At 34.3% G+C, this 21,585-nt stretch overlaps 4 protein-coding genes across 13 annotated transcripts in view; 2 read left to right on the top strand and 2 right to left on the bottom strand.

Annotated features, from left to right (window-relative positions):
* LOC141592732 (ABC transporter C family member 12-like) overlaps nt 1–4,312 on the bottom strand; it is a 70,454-nt gene extending 66,142 nt beyond the window's left edge. For both annotated transcript variants that reach the window (XM_074413521.1, XM_074413520.1), the window contains exon 1: nt 4,099–4,312. The gene's annotated coding sequence lies outside the window, so the exon portion shown is untranslated. The remainder of the gene's footprint in view (nt 1–4,098) is intronic.
* Nucleotides 2,219–4,308, bottom strand: LOC141592733 (putative F-box/LRR-repeat protein 9). The gene is made up of 3 exons (XM_074413524.1): nt 3,986–4,308; nt 2,931–3,391; nt 2,219–2,815 (listed from the first exon to the last, which is right to left on the bottom strand). Exons 1-3 carry the CDS (start codon nt 4,306–4,308, stop codon nt 2,664–2,666), a joined length of 936 nt encoding a protein of 311 aa, XP_074269625.1. The 3' UTR covers nt 2,219–2,663.
* Nucleotides 4,313–8,396: 4,084 nt separating the features above from the next.
* On the top strand, nt 8,397–12,651 carry LOC141592728 (putative nucleoredoxin 1). Of its 7 annotated transcripts, none has more exons than XR_012521207.1 (4): nt 8,397–8,611; nt 9,477–9,510; nt 10,637–12,381; nt 12,573–12,651. XR_012521207.1 is itself a non-coding variant. In XM_074413512.1 (3 exons), exons 1-3 carry the CDS (start codon nt 8,435–8,437, stop codon nt 12,310–12,312), a joined length of 1,881 nt encoding a protein of 626 aa, XP_074269613.1. In that variant the 5' UTR covers nt 8,397–8,434; the 3' UTR covers nt 12,313–12,651. The 7 variants fall into 7 exon arrangements, 5 of the variants coding, with proteins under 5 accessions (XP_074269613.1, XP_074269612.1, XP_074269609.1 ...); XR_012521206.1 differs by having other exon boundaries at nt 12,488–12,651; XM_074413512.1 differs by having other exon boundaries at nt 9,480–9,510; nt 10,640–12,651.
* On the top strand, nt 12,581–15,027 carry LOC141592729 (G-type lectin S-receptor-like serine/threonine-protein kinase SD2-2). 3 transcript variants are annotated; one of them, XM_074413515.1, is made up of 4 exons: nt 12,581–12,670; nt 13,128–13,262; nt 14,413–14,605; nt 14,744–15,027. In XM_074413515.1, exons 1-4 carry the CDS (start codon nt 12,581–12,583, stop codon nt 14,839–14,841), a joined length of 516 nt encoding a protein of 171 aa, XP_074269616.1. In that variant the 3' UTR covers nt 14,842–15,027. The 3 variants fall into 3 exon arrangements, with proteins under 3 accessions (XP_074269616.1, XP_074269615.1, XP_074269617.1); XM_074413514.1 differs by having other exon boundaries at nt 12,583–12,670; nt 13,064–13,262; XM_074413516.1 differs by adding an exon at nt 14,235–14,259 and having other exon boundaries at nt 12,583–12,670; nt 13,064–13,262; nt 14,413–15,027.
* The last annotated feature ends 6,558 nt before the right edge of the window (nt 15,028–21,585 follow it).

The raw sequence follows: 21,585 nt of genomic DNA, 5'->3' as shown, positions 1-21,585 counted from the left end.
TCGAGCAAACGACGAAAACCAAAAGCGCTTTACGGGAGGCAACCCGTACTCCTTTTACATTTCTTTACTCTCCTTTGCATTTCTAGTACTCTCCTCCACATTGAGGACAATGTGGAAACTAAGTGTGGGAGAGGAGTTTGATTGTAACATATGTAAGCTTTATTTCATGTTTTGATGCATATTTTTGAAAAAAATAAAATAAAATAAAATTAAAAATTCCGGCTAGGTGAAAACCCACAAGGGTGGGCACCTAGGCAAGATTGGAAAAGGTGGCCGAGGACGGAATGAAAACCCGAAAGGGCATTCCGGGCAAAATGAAGAATCGAGTTGCGAGCCACCGATGAGAAGAAAGGAAAAGCTAAGATGAAAACCCGAAAGGGCACCTTAGGCAAAATGAGGGATTTTCAACAAAAAAATGAAAAAATTGAAAAAGCAACACCAAAAATATGAAGGGACAAGAAGGGAGTGATAAGGAGGGTCTTGGAAGGAGGCTAGTTTTAGGACTTAATTTCTTTTTGAGTCAAAGAAAATTGCTTGAAATTGGTGGTTTTTCATGTTGGCTACTAGGTTGTTGATCTTTATTGGTGTTTGGCCAACTTAGTCGCTTAACTTGCATTGTTTGGAGTGATAAGGGGGTGATATAAGGGGAGTATGAATGATTTGGAGGATTGTGTAGGTCACTTTGCTATTGCCTTGGGATAAGGCAAGAGTGACCATTACTACTTTGGTGATATAAGAAGGGTGGAGTTGCGTGATGAGTCGGAGTTGGTGGTGTGTTGTGTCCTTGTTTGAGGGAGATATAAGGCGGGGGAGTGAGTGAAGAGTTTGTGTCAACTTTGAGTCTAGATTTTCTCTTTAATTGGTGGTTGTTCAAGAGGGAGATATAAGAAGGAAGAGGTAAGGGAAGAGTGATCATTTACACCCTTGCTCACTTGTAGACTTGCTCAATTGTTTGTCTAGTGTTTTGCTCGGGACGAGCAAAAGTCTAAGTGTGGGGGTATTTGATAGAGTCAAATAGTGTCGGCCTAATTAGGTAATTTAAGTTGAATAAACTTGTCATAAAGCCGGTTTTGAATGTTAATCGTGGTATTTTTTCGGTGATTCCACTTATGCTTAATTTTCATGTTGAATGAGTTTATGTTTGGGTTGGCCATCCATGGTTGTTATTTGTTCAACTATTGCTAATTCTAGAGAAATGGTTTAATCTATCTAGGATTATTTGGAGCAAGCTTGTTGTTTGTTGATTTGGTTTAAAGGATTCATGCAATAAACAGGAAATTTCATGTCTTTTCTCATTTGTATGGTTTAATCTTGTGAGAATTGATCCTAGCTCCTAACCTTGGCACAACTCTTAATGCTCTTGTTTGATTTATGTTCATGGTTTAATGAATTGTTGATTGAACTTGAAGAATATACATGGATGGTTTAATTTGTGTATGTTGACATCTTGGTTAGGAAGTATTGGGTAGATAATAAGAGGAGAATTAGGGGTTGTTTGGTTGCCTTCGATCCAAAATCATGGGAATTGGAAAATCATGGGAAGTTGCAAAATAAAGTCTTGTTTGGTTGCCTAATTCATGGGAAGTAGAACTTCCTATGGAACTTCAATTCCTACATGATGTAGGAAGTCACTTACCTAGACCCCCCTAAGTAAGTGGGAATTCCCACATGAATTAAGTTCCCACATTCTACCAAACAAAATTTATACAATTCACATGATTTTTAAGTTCATATGAATTTCCTCTTCCCGGGAATTCTATTTTCCCATAGTGAACCAAACAACCCCTTATTAAAGAGTTAAACTTTACCATTGTTGGTTACAAAGGAAGAATTGCACCAAGTTATCTTAATTATTGAATCATCTTACTCACCAAGTGTTTGTTATATTGCTTGTTAGACCAAGATTGCAATTTTACTTTGTTTCATGTTACCAATCAACTCACCCCCCCTTTTATCTATGTTTATCGATTGTTGGTCATTGTTGATAACCATTGTTTGTTTGTTTATAACCTTGTCTTTAGTAGTCAATAGTTTACAATTCAAGTATTTAGCCTAAAAGACCTTCTCTTGCGACCGACCCTTACTTGCACTATATTACTTTCTCATTTAGAGTAGTCTAGAGCATAGTTTGGCTTATAAATTGTTAATTTGGTAGGTTAATTCTAGCATTTAACGACCTAGTTATTACCCCTATCAAATTTTGGCGCCGTTGCCGGGGGAGGGCAACTTAGCTAAAGCTTGTTTTTGAACTATTGGTCTTTAATTAGTGTAGTTAGTCTTTGTAAATATAGGGCTCCTTTACTTGCCTTAGTTTGTTTACTTCTTTGATTTGATGGCTACTCGTTATTGTCGCCAAACTCATGATGAACCATTTTACAAGTTTTTTAATAGAATGAAAGAGTTTAAATCTCAAAAGTACATTCATAATTTTTTATTGATTAATGATTACAATGTAAGTAATGCCCTTATGTAGGCTACTAATAACTTGGGAAATATAAAACAAAAGAGACAAATAACTAAGCTACCCTTAATCTCATTTTGATGTGTATCATTTTAATGAAGGAATTCCGGTATATGAATTTTGAAAGGCACTTACATGTGAAATAAGGGCAATTTCTACTAGTCACGATTTCAGAATGCTTCTAGCAATTGTCACTGCCTTCTTAAGCTCCATTTATAGAGTCTGAAATTTGCGAGGGAGGGACATAAATAGACAATAGAAATGCTTTCTTGCTCTCCGAAAAAGCATAGAAAAACATCATGCTTCTGAAACCAATACAGTTTCCTGACTGCTCCAATCCCTGCCTTTGCATACCTGTCAATGTCGCCCCAATAATTATTATCATATGTTGTTCAATCGAGTATTTGATTTACACTCTAAATAAAATAGGTAAATAAATAAACGCAAATGGACCAATTGCAATTATTACCGTTAACTAGGCTACGAAAGCTAAACTTCTTAATCGAGTCAAATGGACGCTGCAAATCTTTGATGTTTTTCGACAATCTCTTGTCTAAACATTGCACAAGATCCAAATTACTACATGCTCGTATGTCGAGGGACTGAAGATAACGACAACCATCAACGAGTGTAAATAGACCACCGTATTTTCTGTTTCCAATAAGCCGAAGGTGGCCTAATTCAGGCACGCGTCCCGCAATTGCGAATGACTCATCATCACCTTCCGTATATTGATGGATCCTGTTGAATTTGAAAGTCGTGAAGAAAGGACAAGAATTAATAACATGAACGGTTTGTTCTTCTTCTAGGAAGTTGCTCAAAGTAACTTCTACTTCCTCCAAAGACGGTAGCTTTTCAACTGCTTCCATCACTCCCTTCGCAGATATGTCGTCACAAAATGCAAACCGAAGGCTTTTAAGTTGAGTCGAACTGCAGTAAGAATATAAAGTTAATTTTATCAAGCTCATTGATATAGATTCAAGTTCAATAAAATGTAAAGACGATGAATCAGTTACTAGAAAGTGTTGTAACAGAAGCAAGAAAGAACAAATAAAGAACAATAAGAAATAAACGCACAGATTTACGTGGTTCACTAATGGTTGTTAGCTACGTCCACAGGACAGAAGGGAGATAGTTTTATTGATATTTTATTGACATGTGAGGAGTTTTCAATTACAAATTCAGACTGTATGCTAAGCATGACTGTTAGGTAGAGGCTTAGAGAGTTTATATAATAAACTCTAAGACCTAATACAGAATGACCTAATAAAGGCTTATGTCAGACCCCACATAGTCGTTCGAAGCGGCGACTAAGAGAATCAAGGCACAAACCCAACAGAAAGAAACAAAGACAACTACAACATGGCAGAAGATTTAGATTTAAAATTTTTGTTAGCCAAATCGAAATAACTAAGATAGGTGACGACCGATTCCGAGACAAGCCTCAAACCAACAAAATTGTATACGTGCATTAATCAATCATTCAAGAACTAAAAACTGAGAAATTATGCTATAATAATATACCGAGATGCAACATAGGAGCATAGCACATCAGACCCAAAACCCTCGATAACGAGATCGATTAAACCCCCAGCACTGCGATCGACCGCATTGAACGTCATCTTCTCATACATAACATTCGTCTTTAGTTTGTCAAAGTTATGGATATGGATAGTGCGCCACATGGAGGGCTCTTTGCACAAATTGTACCATGTTGTGCACACAAATTGAGCCGATTCGAGAATTTGCAAAGACCCTAACTTCATCAGAATCGACAGAGTTACGTCGTCCGGTAATTCTAACCATTTTCGAGATCTTTTGAAGTAGGATGTATTCGAAGTCGCCATGGATGTCAATTCATTATCATTAGGGTTTGAATTTGACGACAAAGTTGCCTCTTTATCGTGTAGAGTAGTTCATCTAGTATATTGACTCTCTTTTATATGAGTTTCCATCTAGTATACGATTAGGTCGGACTCGAGGTTGCATAAAATTGATTTTATTCTTGGTTACTTTTTGTCATCGAGCATCTTACCGTACACACCACTACACCAGCCAATTTTTGGTAATTTTGGTTTTTGGTTTGATTATTTACTCACAAATTAAGGTCATGTTGTTTTGGAGTGAAATCGTCTGAACTAAACTGAATTTAATGGAGCTGAACTGAACTAAACTGAACTGAATTTAATGAAGCTGAACTGAACTGAACTTAATGGATCTGAATTGAACTGGAATAAAGAGTTAGGCTCTGTTCTTTTGGACTTAATTTCAGCTCAGTTCAACTCTATTCAGTTTTGTTCACCTTCATTCAATTTAGTTTAGCTTTTCTTTTCACAAATTAACTCTTTACTTCAGTTTACTTTAGTTCAGTTCAGATCCATTAAGTCCAGTTCAGTTCAATTCACACGGTTTCAGTACAAAAGAACAAGGCTTTAATTTCTAAAGAGAAAAGTTGAACTGAATTGAACTGAATAGAGCTTTACTGAACTGAAATTTGCTAAAATTAAGTTAAAAGAACAGGGCCTAACTCTGTAAACACAAATTCTCATTATAGAAGATTCCCTCTCACAAATGAAAGTGGGTAGTGCAAGACGTAAGTGGCTGGGAAATGGATACCCCCACTGGCCCTCCCACTTTAATTTGGTGAGAGTGCAAGACGTAAGTGGTTTGGTGATAGAAGAGAGAAATGAATAATTAGGAATTAAATAAGGAATTGTGAGTTGGGTGGGGTTTGGTGATAGGAGAGAGGAATGAATAAAATAAGATTAAAAGTTTCCAAAAAAGGAAAGGGGAAGAAAACCTGAATAATCCGTTTTAGGAAAGAGGGAAGAAAATGGAGAATATGAGGAGTATGTCGTTTTATATTTTCTATGCATTCTCTTCTAATGTAATACGTATTAGATTAGATTAGACATTAGATTAGACTAGTATAGATCCCGCGCGAATGCACGGTATTTAGATAGAAACATTAAAGAAAATAGGGATATTCTACGGTGTTTCCTCGAATTTTTCAGTTTTCTATGTTGTACCCCTACATTTTTGAAATTCTATGGTGTACCCTTGAACTCTATACATTAATCTATACCATGACCTTATTTATTATCTTTGCTAACTTAGTTTCTTAATTAACCTATTAAATCGTCTATTTATCATTCCAATTACTCAATAACCTACTCATTTACTTATCAGTTTGCCGGATTACTCATTAACCCACCAAAGAGTATACGAATTTAACTAAAAATTCATCAAATCTCCATTATAATGTATGAATTACAACAAATGTTTTTAATGGTAGTTTGTGCTTATTAAAAGTGATTTGTGATGCTTCTCATATAGGACGGTGATTCAACATCATTGAGTTAGAATAAAGGCAAAAGTGATAGTGATAAAGTTAATGAGGAGTTAAACGAGGTTATGATGGAGAAATAAGTAAGAAGTTTAGGGGTACAATGTAGAATATAAAAAAAATAAGGGGTACAACATAGAAAACCAAAAAACTCAAGGGTACACAATAGAATTTCCCAAGAAAATGATAATAAAAATGATATTTAACACAATTTGAAATTTAATTGTAAATTTATTATTATCAATATTTTGTATTATTCGGTGGAAAAACGAAAGTTCGGTATAATCCAGATGAAAGCCCAATAACTAATCGGTGAAAAAACGAAAGTTCAGTATAATCCATATGAAAGCCCAATAACAGATATGATATAATAAACGGAAATTTCCCATGGTACCCCTTAATTTTGTCAGATTTCCCATGCTACCCCTACTTTTAAGAATCTGCCTATAATACCCCTGATGTTCCATTTTTGTGCCCATGGTACCCCTTAGCGTAACTGTCGTTAAAAGGGCGTTAACTTGTGATGACGTGGCAATATTAATTATAGATTAGCTTGATGAGAAAATCAATTTAATATTCATAATTTGTTGAAAAAATAAAAGTTTATGCATTTTCCCACGGTACCCTTGTGATTTATACATTCTTCCCCAGATATCCCTTAAAATTAAAGAATTTTCCCATGGTACCCTTGAGTTTATACAATTTCCCCACTAACTCTTGATTTGATCAATGTAATAACGTGATAAGTGATCATTTTGCTATCATTCTATGTATCATCTCAATTTACTCTCTCAACATCAACACGTAAATAATCAATGTTACTTTTATGTTAAAGTAAAGTAGGATTTTGGACAGAAGTTTCATATTTGCCTTCATGTCATCATAACTAAATTTATTCTTCAAATTTTTTTAGCTAACATTGTCATGTTGGACATTTGTTGAGCTTCTTCTACCGAATTACATAGCCAAATTAGCCAAGATTAATTTTCTACAAACAGTCTTCTCAAATGCATGAACTTTTTAATTTTTTGATTGGTGAGTTGAAATGGTAGAACATAGTTCTTCTTTTTTATAACTTATGATATTTGGGGGGAAATGTATAAAACATAGGGGTACCATGGGAAATGTCCAAATTTTTATTTTTATTTCATATTTATTCCTAATTTTTAATTACTAATTATTGCCAACTCATCAACATTTAACGTCCATTTAACGACGGTTACATTAAGGGGTACCATGGGCACAAAAATGAAATCTCAGGGGCACCATGGGCAGATTCTTAAAAGCAGGGGTACCATGGGAAATCTGACAAAATTAAGGGGTACCATGGGAAATTTCCGTATAAAAAAAGTCAAATTACAGATATGATATAATAAAAGCCTACTTAATAAAATAAAAGCCCAATTATAGCCAAATTGATTTAGGCGGAAAATTTTTGGAGAACTCTTATTATTTTAGTATAAGGGGAATTATATGATACGTCGTGTTAGGTACATTTTCTATCCAAACCAACTACCCATTACTTTTTGGGTTTTTCTATATAGTACCCTCCAATTTTTACAAAATCTATATGGCACCCTTCGATTTTTAAAGTTCTACATGATACCCCCTAAATTCAACATGCAAATCCAACCGTGACCTTGAACTTTGAAAACCGTTAAGTTATTTGTTAAATTTTCTAATTAGGTAGATGAATGACTCTTATACCCTTATTTAACGTTTAATCTACCTTCTTCCTCAATCACCTCACCATAACTAATATTCTTAATCCTTCTTCTACCTCCCACCATTTTCACCATTAACGCCATTAAATCAATAATACCCATATTTATTCTTTACTTAATCAAAATAACCACACACTGATATGCTCGTTTTTTTGCGCCAATACCACTACCTTCAATTCTCTTCTAAACTACCAAAAATATTGTTAAAATAAGAAAATAAAAGTTGCAGAAAAGTGGGTAGCAAAAGGAGAAAGAAAATCATGAGCTGATGATGGGATGGTGGTGAAAAAGATAGTGGGTGAAGAGAAAACAGATCATTAATTGGGTTAATAAATATGTGTATTGATGAACACGGCGCTAATTGTGGATTAAGCAAACAAGTTTGACGGAAAAATGACTAATTGACAGAAAAGTTAACGGAAATTATGATTAAGGGCACCATGTAGAACTTTAAATAACACGAGGGTACCTTATAGATTTTGAAAAAATAGAGGGTACTATGTAGAAACTAAAATAATACGAGGGTACCGTATAGAAAATCCCTTACTTTTTTTTAGCAATAATTATGACCAACTTCTGCTCAAAATTCGTCGAGACTAAAAAATTGAAACTCAAGCTACATGAAGTTGAACCGATCCGGTTGACCCGTTGAGAGGTCTCTACTACTCTACTATGACAGTATGTTACTACTAGGTTGCACGGACACGCCTAATATTGGGCGTTCCCGTGTCGGAGACGGGCACGCGTAGAACACGCCTGGAAACATTTTGGACACGCCAAAAACCGTGTCCTATTTTTTTTTTTAAAAAAAACCGTGTCGGACACGGTCCAACTAGGTTGGACACGGCCCGTGTCTTGTGGACACACCTAATATTAGATTTTGAAAACAAAATCTGATTTCATATGAATCATATCACGACATCAATTTTCTCCAGTTCTTCTGGTTCTCCTTTACTCCTTCTAGGCAATCGCCACTCCCCACTTCGCCAGTCAGCCTCGCCTCCTCCGGCTGCCGGCCGCCGCTATTTCTTGGTCGAAGTCAGCTTGCCGACGATTTCTGCAGTTCTGCTCACTGAACAGGTAATTTTCACCTTTCCCTAATTTATCAATCTAGGTTTAATTAATCAATCTAGGATTAATTTCTGAAAATCAATCGATATTATTTATTATTATTGTTGTTGTTGTCGTTATTAAATCTGAGGGTTTTCAATTTGGATATTGTTTGTTTGATTTGGGGGTAATTTCGAAAATTAGGGTTTAGTTGATTTGGGGTAATTTTCAGAATACTTTCCCACTGTCTTTCATGCTTCCTTTCAACTCTAACACAACCAAGAGTCCATTTAGAATTAGTTAGGATCAATTTACCGAAGAAAACAAGCAGATTGTGCGAAGACGGCGATGAAAGTGATCGGAGAATCGATAATAGAGATAAAAAAATTGGAAATTAATTGAGAAATTGCAGTGTTTGTATATATGTATGATTGTATGGGATGGATAGTGTTTGTATATATGTATGAACAAGTTGGGAATTGAAAACGAAATGATGCTTGATGGGGTTTGTAATTTGAAACTTTTCATGCTTTTTATTTATTTTGTAAGACTAGAAAGTTTATTTAAATTTGGCTTTGTAATATGGAATTTTGTTGTTGGTAAGACATTTGATTTTCATGTATAAGACATTTTTATTGGTTGTTTTACGACTTTGTGACCTTTAAATGACCAAAGTTTAGATATTGGTTGTAATGGCCTTTAAATTCCCTTTATTTTAATATGTATATTAGTTTTTTTTTGCCGTGTCCTGAAAAAATCGGAGTGTCGTGTCCCGTGTCCGTTTTGGTGCAACCTAGTGTGACTATATAAAGGCGCTATTGCGTTACACTCTTGTCATAGTTGTCAAGCTACAACGCCTATTGACGCTCTTGGCTCCCTTTCTATGTCCATCCAGAAGTTGCTCAAGAATCAAGATTATCGCACATTTGGTAATTCCTTTTTTTTCCCTCTCATAATTCTCTGTCAATTCTGTTTGTTTTCCATTTATATTCTCCTTTCTTGGATCATACGGAAACCGCCCCTCCCTCGCTATTTGCGGGAGTCCTAATGATTAAATTTCGGGTACTGATTGGATTTCAATTGTATAATTAGCACAGAAGATGCTTAGCAATATAATTTCTTCCTATTTGCTATGTTTTCAATTATTTTGGATGATTGAAAATTGGTATAACTTCAATTTCAAATTGAATTTTAGAATTACTCGAAATTTCCTATTTTTGTCTCATTTATCGTATCTGACACGATTTAGGTTTAAGACGGATATTCCCTTCTTAAACAAGAATTTGTGATTGATAAAACTGCTACTTAATCTGGGTATTATAATTAGCTCATTATTTTACCTAACTAAATTTAGAAAGAGGGTAATTAATTAGCTTATTTCAAAAGCAAATGAGGTGGTGAGAGCGAGACAGTTGTTTTGTACTGTTTTCGAGAGGTTCATACAGTCGGGCGACGTCTCCTTTCTTGAGGTTTCCTATCCTTTTTTTCCGCAAGGATGATATAGGTTGATTCTAATTAGGAGGATCAACCAAGTTTCTTTTCCGTCTAAAAAATACTTCCTAATTGGCGAAAGTTGAAGGTTGAAGTTTGATTGCATGCCATGGGAAGGCATTGAAAGTATACGATTTACTACTCCCTCGTTATTTATATTTATATTTAAGAAAGTCCTTTTTCATTAAGTTTATTAGAGGCTTTTCATTTGTTGATTTAGATTTATATTTGTTTTAGCGAGAAAGATGATATCCGTTGAACCACAAGAATTTAACGACTTTCTTATTATGAATTGTTTTAGGGAGAAAGATGATAAACACAAATACTGAGTAGTATAGTGTATTTACCATATGTGTTTGGGCTGCTTCTAAGTTCTAATCGACCAGATTCGTCTTACCACAGTTTATATTGACAGTATTATAAGAACGGAACACAATCAAACTCAACACCTCTATTATCTGTCTTGCTGACTTTTTCTCCCTTAATTATGCCTGCTATGTCTTTCCAGTAGGGTGAACTCGTCGTTTTTTTTGGTTTGTTCCTAATTTCGGTTTATTACTCAAGCAGAAACAGCCGACATGGATACTTATAACAATGACGGTAGTAATGCTCTTGACTTGGATACAAGAATGCTGATTTCTGAAACATCTTCTATACAGAGAGGATCGATTTTTAATGTGAGATCATTTTTAGCAAATCATATGCGCACGTGTCATGGGCTGATTCGTAATAGCAGTAACAAGGAAGTTATTGATCTTGTTGAATTTGATGATATCTTTGAGGTGAAAGTTGTGATGATATGTTGTTTCTCTCTGTTTGGCCGTTCCACCACTGATTTGGCGATTGCCCAGGCCGTGTCGTGTGTATCTTCTGAGTTGCATTTCTTTGGCGGTTTCGAACTTGTTATGGTCGTTCATGTTTGCAGTGAGGAGTATGATAACGAAAGTGTTGTTGCCTTCAACGACTTCATGTCTGTCTTTCCCTCATTCTCTCTTGCAGTCCCCTACTCGGAATGTGATGCGATATGCGAGTCCCTTGGCTTTTCCTCCGGCTCAGAGCCCACCTGTTTGATGGTAAATCGAAATCAGAGGGTTGAGTGGCACAAACCTCTTAACTGTTTCTTAGAATATGGAGCTGACGCCTACCCCTTTACTCCTGAGAGGTTCGCAGTGATAACCAAGTGCGAGGAAAGCTACGATTCTTGGAAAAAACGTGCGAGCCTTCAGTATTTTTTGTGCTCTAATGTCTTGGCATACCCTAGACCCTCAAATTTTATCCGCAAGAATCCAGGAGGCGGGCCAAGTAAAACGACCATCAGAAATTTAGATTTCCGAGAGACTTGTGTGGGTTTGTACCTATGCTACACCGGAAATTTGATACCAACACTCGATGAGCTTCATAAAAGGTGTTGTGATTCGGGGATGGTGTTTGATATTATCTTGGTATACTTGCCCTTTAAAGATATTGGCGACCCTCAATTGTTCCAAGATCGTATCAACCATATTTTGGAAGAACGGAAAATATCTTGGTGGGTGTTACCCTTTGTTTACTGGGTAAGTCGAAGGCTTTGGCGACTCTGTCACAGAAATACTGACGATAGGCTGATCATCATAAACACCAAACCTAGATTTGTCGAACTTCATGGTGACGCAGTAATACGGCACTTTGGAATAGGTGGATATCCCTTCTCTAGGGAGCTCATGCTTGAAAGAGAATTAGAGCGGCTTAGAGCAGTAACCCTCGAGTCATTATTGGTTCACAAGTCACGAGATTATGTTACCGGGATTGATTCTGGTTATCAGAAGGAGGTTCCTGTGGCATCGCTTCTAGGCAAAGATGTTATTTTGTATCTCGGCTATGAAGGTCACCATTATGACAAATTTTATGACCAACTTTTTACTTATTATCATCAGAATAAGGCACATGAACTCGATTTTGAAGTGGTATTTGTTGGCTTAAATATGAAATCTTTCTCTGATTTTGAAAGTCTACATCCAATACCATGGTTGGTATGCCCTTTCGACCCTGAGCACTCGGATTTGGTGACCGAGAAAATATTCGGAGAGGGTAGTTTATGTAGTACCCTTGTTGCATTCGGGAAAGATGGCGGAATTTGTTCTGTACGTGCTCAACAACTTCTATACTCTTCTTCACTGAAATTTCCCTTCACTGATAATCTGCGGAATGAGATGATTGTTGAACTATTTGGTGCTCATGGGCTCCCAGAATGCTGTCTGTAGTCATCAACTCTGTGTTGAAGGGATTTGAAGTGAAAGGGAGGGAAATCAATGGACAAGAATTAATAACAGGTACGGTTTCTTTTCCTCGAAAGTTGCAGGGAGTAATAAGTTCCCTAGTTTTTTCAGAGACGATAGCTTTTCAACTGCTTTTATCACCGATTCACTGCCTTTGCAGATATGTTGTCACAAATAGCAAGCCGGAGGCGTCTAAGTTGAGTCGATCTGTAGTATAAATAAAGTTAGTTTTATTGGTTTTGTAGGAGAGAAAATGGATCATTCCCTTTTTTCTTCAACTCAAGCTACTTCGGGAATAAGTGATGTTCCATCTCTCGCTTTCCCGTCAAATCATCCATCCAAAGTAAGCCTTGGTTTAATTTTCCATTCACTAATCGAAACGCATAGTAACCACTTTGGAGGAAATATCAGCCATAGCGACTAAACATGACCGAGTTATTAAGGTTTTGAACATTATATTGCTGCAACCGCGTTTTGAAGTGTTATCTGCCACATTAAAATTGAAATAACTAAGGTAGACGACGACCGCTTCGTCCAAGATAAATTTTGTGAAACATGTTTCAATTTTCGTGAATTGAAGCCTTCAAAGTTCAAACATCAAAACATGTTTCACAAAATATAATTTTCATTTTTTCAACCCAAAAAGATTACATATATGTATATACGGAATATATGTCAAATTAATGGTTAAAGTTCCGTCTTAGAGACCATGTAAAATAATGGGAAGTATTTAAAGTTCCAAAGGATTGGCTTGCCTGCATTCGGGGTATCAGTTACCAGTCATTCACTGTGAATTGAAGCCTTCAAGCATTCGACTGGATGGAGACTGGGAAGCTCATGTAGCCGATTCAGAACTTCTCGTATCCTTGGCGTACACCTCAACAAAAATGGCTATACATCCACATTTGAAGGCACTGTTAGCTACATGGCACCAGGTATAGCCTAAACTGCTTTCCCCGTAGATCTCTGCAATTAAGAATGCAATCATTAGAAAGTTGGTTTAGGAAGAAGGTCGAATGTACATAGCCGTACCCATGTGTTGACTGTTGACTGCACAGAGGTGGTTAAATTGCATCTGGAACTGTGCTGAATGACAGCTACTGCATTTATCTTACACAACTGATAACAGTAGATGTTCTTCTTCAGAAACATTAACTTATTATTTATCAGTGTCTTTCGGTTCGACATGAATTCTGTGCTGTCTACACTCACCAAACTGAACAGCCAGTAATGTTTACAAAACCCACAAAGCTTTACGAGTGTTCAGGATCCCTAGTCATTATTACCAGGAGAGCGCTTAGAGCATCTCCAGTGGTTTGGCTTAGGGACTTATGAAATTGCAAGTTAGTAGCTCAACCATTGGAGTTGGCCATGTAGACTAGCTTTGCCCAAAAAATTTTAAGCTAGTAGCTCCATGGAGCTACTTGCTTAAATAGACCTACAAATATAATTTAACCAATAGGAAAATAGTTATCCTAATAATCCTATTAATAAAGTTTTAATTTTTTTTTGAAAATTTGGAAATTGAATAAATAAATAGAGTATATTAAGTGGGTCCAATTAAGCTAGTAATAAGTTGGCTAAACCATTGGAGTAAAATCTAGCTTAAAATAGTTCTAGCTTAAGAAAATGATGTGGCAAAGATAAGCTAATGGCAACTAGCTTACCATTGTAGATGCTCTTAATATTTATTGCAACGGTCCAATATCAGTATCAATACAGCTCATTGATCGTCGTCTGACTAAAAATACACTCCTAGTACTTAAAAGTTGGACAAGCAATTGAGGTACTCTAAGAAAAGTGGTAGAGGATGCGATTAACTCTTCATAATCTAATGTTTCCTTTGTGCTCAAACTCCGGAGCCTTCTGATTCATCTGATAATTGCAAAATGTATTTCTTCTTGTAGGTGAAGGTTTGTTGGTGTTGTGTAGGTAATTAATTTTATGCAACTATTTTCTGTTATTATTTACTATTAAATTTGACTCGATCTTACCAGGGATCGAAAATCCCGAGTTTCTTCTACACATTGGTCTCTTCTCAGTGTCTGTCATTGATTGAAGATCTATCAGCATCCCACTCAACAGGTTTGCAGCAGTGGGCATATGATCTACAAGCAGTTACCCGTCCTTGGGACTAATTCGAATGGTATGCACCAAAACAAAACAAAAACTGAAACTGAAACGGTTCCACAGCTTCTAATGTTACTTTACAGACAAAATGGTCGCAATGACGGATTATCATCAATAAGTCAGGTTCAGGAGCAGAATAGTCCTAGAGGTATTGCCACTATTCATAAGGATCATCGTAACTAAAATCATCATCAGTGGTAAGAAAGTTATAGTCCTCAGTTGAGTCATCTGGATGTCGGAAGTCCTTGATCTGTTCTGATAATCTCTTCCCTAAATCTCCTTCAAGATCCAAATGGTAGCATGCGCGTAAGTCAATGGATTGAAGGCGAGGACATGAATCGAGGATTGCTGTTAGACCAACATTTGTCATATTATTTCCGATAAGCTGAAGATGGCGCAGTTGAGGCATGCTTGCTGCAATTGCCAGTGCCTCATTATCACTTGGCTGATATGGACTTGTTGAACATCGATTGTTAAATTTGAATGTAGTAATCAGGGAGTGACAAGAGTTAATAACAGAAATTGGTTCAGCATATTCAAAGTCCCACAGAGTAAGTTCAAGTTCTTCAAGAGATGATAGCTTTTCGAGTGCTTTCATAAATACGTTCTCAGATAATATCGTATCACAATTCGCAAGTCGTAGGCGTTTAAGTTGCCTCGATCTGCAATAAGACCAGAGTTAGCTCAATCCATCTAAAAGAGATCGATTCAAGTTCAAACAAAGCAAAATTTACACGGTTTATTGCAATAGAATATCAACTAATATTGGTGCCTGGTTTTGCCCGGTCTATCACTACTTAACATTAATATTTTTTTCATTAAATAAAATTACTTAAAGTTGCATAACACAAAGGTTATCCGGGAAAGTGGTAGATGACCCCTTAACTTTGTTTGATAGTGAAATCAAACCCCTTAACTTTACTTTGTAGCAATTTACCCCCTTAACTCTCCTTTTAAGTAAAATTAAACCCCACTTTTTTTTCCGGCGAAAATCTCGCCGGAAAGTCCATATATTGCAGTTTGTCGCTGTTGAATCGGTAAATTGCTATTATACACCATCACTATTTCGTAATGATTGAGACACTTAACTCAAAATTATGTAATTCTGTTTAATATAGCATCCCAAGTCAAAAGGACATTAATCTTCTTGGTTGATTTGGTTTACCGGCTTTAAATAACTCTAATTATATCTTCGTACTGTACATACGAGTTTATGAATTCACGTTTATATGTAGGACTCTCCACTAATAATTTCAAAAAGATGATAAACCATAGAATTAGCTTGAAGAGAATGTGTAGACATGGAACTTCACAATAAACCTTTACTAGAGTATACTTCAGTATAGTTGAAAAGTAGGATTGATGGAAGACCGTAGCAAAGTCAAGTCAACGAAGGTAGTTTTACTAAGGTGCAAAAAAGGAGAAGTATACGTGCAAATATATATAATGTGCATCAGTGTATGTACAATTGTATTCTTGTACATGGAATGTATCGAATTTGAGTTTTTTCTCCGGTGAGAAATTTGTATTGAGGGTGAATTATTGATGAGATATTGGTGGTATATTGATTTTTCCGGCGAGATTTTATTTTATTTTATTTATTTTTTTTTTTTTTTTTGATGACGAGGAGGTTGGATCCTCCCCGGATACAGGACCCCACCCTGCTAGGCGCCTGTACCATGTGAGTTCTTTCCCGCGGGGATTATTCCCTCTCCGGCCGTCAGGTCCCCAGGAAAGTGTTCATCTAGGGAATCGAACCCAGGACCTCGCAATTCCTCCTTAGGAGGCTTTAACCTAAAAATAATTGGGATTTGATTTCACCTAAATGCAAAGTTATGGGGGTAAATTACAACAAACCAAACTTAAGGGGGTTGATTTCACTATTAAGTAAAGTTAAGGGGGGCATTTACCACTTCCCCGCAAATTTATCATTAATATATTTTTCAATGATATATCTTAAAATTACGATGAAATAAATTTTGAGACAAATTCACTACTCCCGCTATTAATATTTTACTCTTATTAATGACACAATAGTAATAACATTTCACTATTGCCCGTAATTATTGTTACTTTGACTACTCCCGTCGTTATTATTGTTACTGTCACTACTGCCGCATTAATATTGATAATTTCACTATTTCTGCCGTAATTATTGTTACTTTCACTATTGGCACATTAATATTGATTATTTCACTACTCCCGTTGTTTTTCTACCACTCTCACTAATCTCGCTGATAATATTGTTACTTTTACTATTAAATGAGGGATTAGTATCATATAACTATATCCAATGTTACTACAATTCTCTTCTACTGACGAAATTACTTTTACTACTCATTAAATCAAATTGAAAGAATTATGCAATATTATATATTATGAAATCTTATTTGAATTATTTATAACCTACTTATATTATATTTTTGTATGTTAAATAATTAACATCTCTATACATTTAATAAACTATATAGTATAATTAATTTGCATAGATTTCTTTAATTACATTAAATCCCTTAGTTTCTGGATGTAATATATAGTATTGATTTGCATTGAGATCCCTTAATTGGGTTCATCACACAATGCTAGTGATTTAAAAAGTATATAGTAAAATTAATTTGTATAACTTTCTTTAATTATATTGAAATTCATTGGTTTCTGGATTTAATATATAGTATTGATATAATAAATGACAGTAAGCGACTAAGCGGAGAAAACAACATACTGAGATGGATGTATGAGCAAAGCTGATCAGAACCAAAACCCTCGATACTAAGATCAATTAAACCACCAGCACTACGATTGACAGCATTGAACATCGTCTTCTCGTACTTAAGCACCATATGAGGAAACTTGACGTTCCGAATATGGATTGTTCGCCAGAAGACGGGTTCTATGCACAAAGTGTACCAGACTTTGCACACAAACTGAGCGGACTCAAGGATATCAAACGCCCCTACTTTCATGAGAATCATCAGCATTAAGTCACACGGTAATTCTAACCAGTTTCTGACTTCTTCGACTGGTGGATCTGGATTCTCCATTGGTGTTATTTTATTACTGTTTGAAGTTGACAACATAATTTGTAATATGAAAAATTGATGACATAATCTTCTTATTTATAGAAGTAATTTGTATTGATTCAGAAATTTCAACGACTGAGAATGCATTAATTTACTGCACAATAACTTTTTCCCAATGGTCACATTAATCCATGGAATACAAATTCATGGAATACAAATTCATGGAATACATGGAATACAAATTCTTAGGGATTAACTAGGGAATCACATTAATCCATGGAATACAAATCTACCTAGTATAAAAGCTAGGTTTTTTCTTGGCTTTCCATTGGTTGATGGAATTGAAAACACTTTTTTTAGGTAGGGACAACCATGATCATTGTAACTATTTAATTACTCTCTTTCCTATGCTTCATTTTGTTTTGCATTTTTTTTTTCTTTTTCAAAAGTGCACAACTGAGTTCATCGTACTTTGAGGAAAAAAATTCGAAAAATCGGAAAAATATAAGTCACTTAAATACAAATATATTAAAGAACACAAATTAGTAAGAAAAAAATTTAAAAAATATAATTCAGACTTGATCTTATTAAGATAAACTCATTAATTAACTGGATTAATAAATACAACTCATAAACAACCTAATTTTTCTTTATAATCAAATTAGTAAGACATAATAAGAAAATATTAAATACCATATTTATTCAAACCTTAGTAAAATAATGTGAATGCAATGAGATAGAAATGAGGAAATAAAGTTTTAAAAAATTATATTTATTCGTTAAAATTACTGAAACTGAAAAAAAAAAAAAAACTTGAAAATAAAGTAAGTTTCCAGAAATTTTCGAGATTTCAAATTAATGGTTAGAAAGAAAAAAAATTAATTGTTACGTTAAATAAGAAGAAAGTCAGAATTGTTTTGATAAAAAAATAAAAAAATTATTGAACCTGAAAAATATGGCCAAAAAAATTCACCTACGTTTTTTTTATAATTGAAATCGAAGAATACAAGAAAAATTTATGAAGGATGAGAGGGAGAGGGGGGAGAGAGAGAGCAGAACTGCGAGATTAAGAGTTCAACTGGTGCACCAATAATCTTGAAGAGGCTACAGTATTGAGGTGAGACGGAAGTGTAATGAGAAGCAGGTGAAATATAAGGCGGCAGGATTTTGGCAGTGGTAGGGTTATATGTTTTACACTTTAAGGCAGCAAAATTTACGAAGAATGCGGGTACATAGAGATTGGAGGGTTATGAGTTACGGAGTACATGACTTATGAATATGGGAGGTTATGGGTCAAATAATTAGGTTTATAGTAATTTTATATTACTTAGAATAGATTAAAAGTAATGTTGACTAAGCCATGTATTAATTAACATTACTTTTAATTTATTCTAAGTAATATAAAATTACTATTTGAACCATATTCATGCAATTTGTATTTTATGTATGGTGTTAGGTTTGTCTCCGGTTAGACTCTCTTAAAATAAAAGTATCCCGCTTTAACATTAAAACGGGTAAGTACCCATCTCATTTTAGCATATAAGACAAATCTAAATCTTTTACTGTGACTGATTCTTATTGCTTGACCCAGTAACCTTAAAACGGCGATACACGTGCTATAGATCGAACAATTTGGATTCCACGTGTATTATTATATGGTTATTTCTGATATTGTTTTTTTTTTATATTGATTCACATCAAGTCGCCTGTAAATGAACTTAATCAATTCATTATGGTTGCATTTGGATTATGCAAGTCGGGTTAATTTAGATTACGTTAAACAGATTAACCATGTCAGGATAAAATACGGGTAAAAGTGAATAGGGGTCGAATAATAGTTAGAATACGGGTTAAAAATAGTCTGCGACACATTTCGTTTACCAATTTTTACATTCTCTTAAATTAAAAATATGACTTATAATCAAAAAATTTAAATGTCATAATATAATACATAATCGTGGATTTTCTGATAATAAAATATATATTCAATAAATTTTATCAATGTAGACCGTGCAATTTCTGCACGGGCATAAAACTAGTTCTTAGGGATTACCTAGGGAATGATACAAAATCACAATAAAGCGGGTCAAATAAATGGAATGAGAATGACAAACTCTTGTCCAACAACATATTAAATTTCATATTATTTGCACATATTAAAGATGGTGTACTTCTTAATACGTAAAATTGTGTACTTTTTAGTATGTTTTGTCCCACATTGGAAAATAAGTAGGTGTGGTGAATATACTACATATAAATAGTAGAATTGTCCCACATCGAAAAATTAATATAAGGTGATGTGATCCTATGATTATAAATAGGATGCATATGTGGAACTTATGTATCCACCCAAAATTTTTTGAGTCTCATCAATATTGTTTTAAAGAGCTCTTAAGATTTTCTATCATTATCTACGATATAATATAAAAAATAAAGTGGAAATCGTTGGGAACTACCCAGGAAAGAGTTAAGAACATGAACAAGAAAATCAAAAAGTAACTAAAGGTTTTTTACTAATGGTACTAATGGTTGTCTTCTGAATGGAGTAATAGAGAAGAAAAATAATATGTATACAATAGTGGTTTTTTAAGAAGAGACATGTATTTCTTGATATGTTATATCTTTCACATTGAAAAATAGTGTAGGCATTATGAACATACTACGTCTAAATAATTAAGTTATGTATCTCACATTGAAATAATAGTATACGGTAGGGTGATTCTATAAATTTAAATAGGAGGCATCCTTGAAACTTAGGTATTAATCCAAAATTTTTTGATATAAAAGATATAGACTTTTTAGTATGTTATATGTCCCACATTGATAAATAATGTAGGTGTTGTGAATATATTATGTATAAATAATAGAAATGTGCCATATATATACATTTTCTATATTATATTAAAGTGATGTTTATAATTTTGATATAAAAACTTTATATTTCATTTGAAAAAAAGTATCGTATGAAAATTATATAATTAGATTGTGACAAAAAAATGCTATCATTAGAGTGTATATTGTATTGTATTGTATTTTCTCATTATTAAATCGGGTTGATGTCAAAGTAGGTGCAAAAAAAATGGTGTACTTAGTATGTTATTTGTCCTACACTGAAAAGTAACGTAAGTGTGGTGAATATACTATGTATAAATATTAGAATTGTCCCACATCAGAAGATTACCATAAGGCATGGTGATCTTATGATTATAAATAGAAGTCATAACCCAAAATCTTTTGATTCCCTTAAGTATTGTCAGAGATAACTCTTAAAAGAGGTTGTATTACTATCGTCTGTCTCTACAATAATGATTTCTAACCTAAGTTAATGTTTGGAAAATCTTTTAGTTATTATAATGTATACTATGTATTTCTTATTTTATATTCAAGTGATGATTCTAATTTTTATATAAAAACTTTTAAATTTCATTTGACAAAATAATGTCGGTAAAAAAATTATGAAAATAATATTATTAGATTCATGGTAAGAAATGCTATCATTAGAGTTTATATAGATTTCATATAATTTGCACATATTAAATATGGTGTATTTCATAGTATGTTATATCTCCCACATTGAAAAATAATATAGGTGTGATAAATATACTACATATAAAAAATAGAATTTTCCCACATCGAAATATAGCATAAGGTGGGTGATTCTATGAGCATCCTTGGAACTTTGGCATCAACCCAAAATCTTTTGAGTCGCTTAAGTATTGTCTTGGAGAGCTGTTAAAAGTTTATATCATTATATTTTCTACCTATAGATTTTATATGTCCCATATTGAAAAATAATGTAGGTGTGGTAAATATACTATGTTTAAATAATATAATTAGAATTGTGTTAAACAATATTCTATCATTAGAGTATAGGTTCTTATCATTTGCACATATTTTAATTATGATAAAAAAATAGAAAACAAACGTCCATGGTAGCACGTGTAATCTATCAAAGTTCAAGGTTACCATGAGAAATTTCCAATATTATAATGATATAGTTAATTAAATTTGCATTTAAAAGAGAGATATCCGTACCAATAAAACAATAAAGGGGGTATTATTTTTAATTTTTAGTTTATTGCCACGCCATCAAACTTAACGTCCATTT

The sequence above is a fragment of the Silene latifolia genome, chromosome 7 (genome assembly GCF_048544455.1).
Source record: "Silene latifolia isolate original U9 population chromosome 7, ASM4854445v1, whole genome shotgun sequence".
In the NCBI taxonomy this organism is placed as follows: domain Eukaryota; kingdom Viridiplantae; phylum Streptophyta; class Magnoliopsida; order Caryophyllales; family Caryophyllaceae; genus Silene; species Silene latifolia.
Note: the sequence above shows the minus strand (reverse complement) of the source record. Positions and strands in the feature narration are given on the sequence as shown.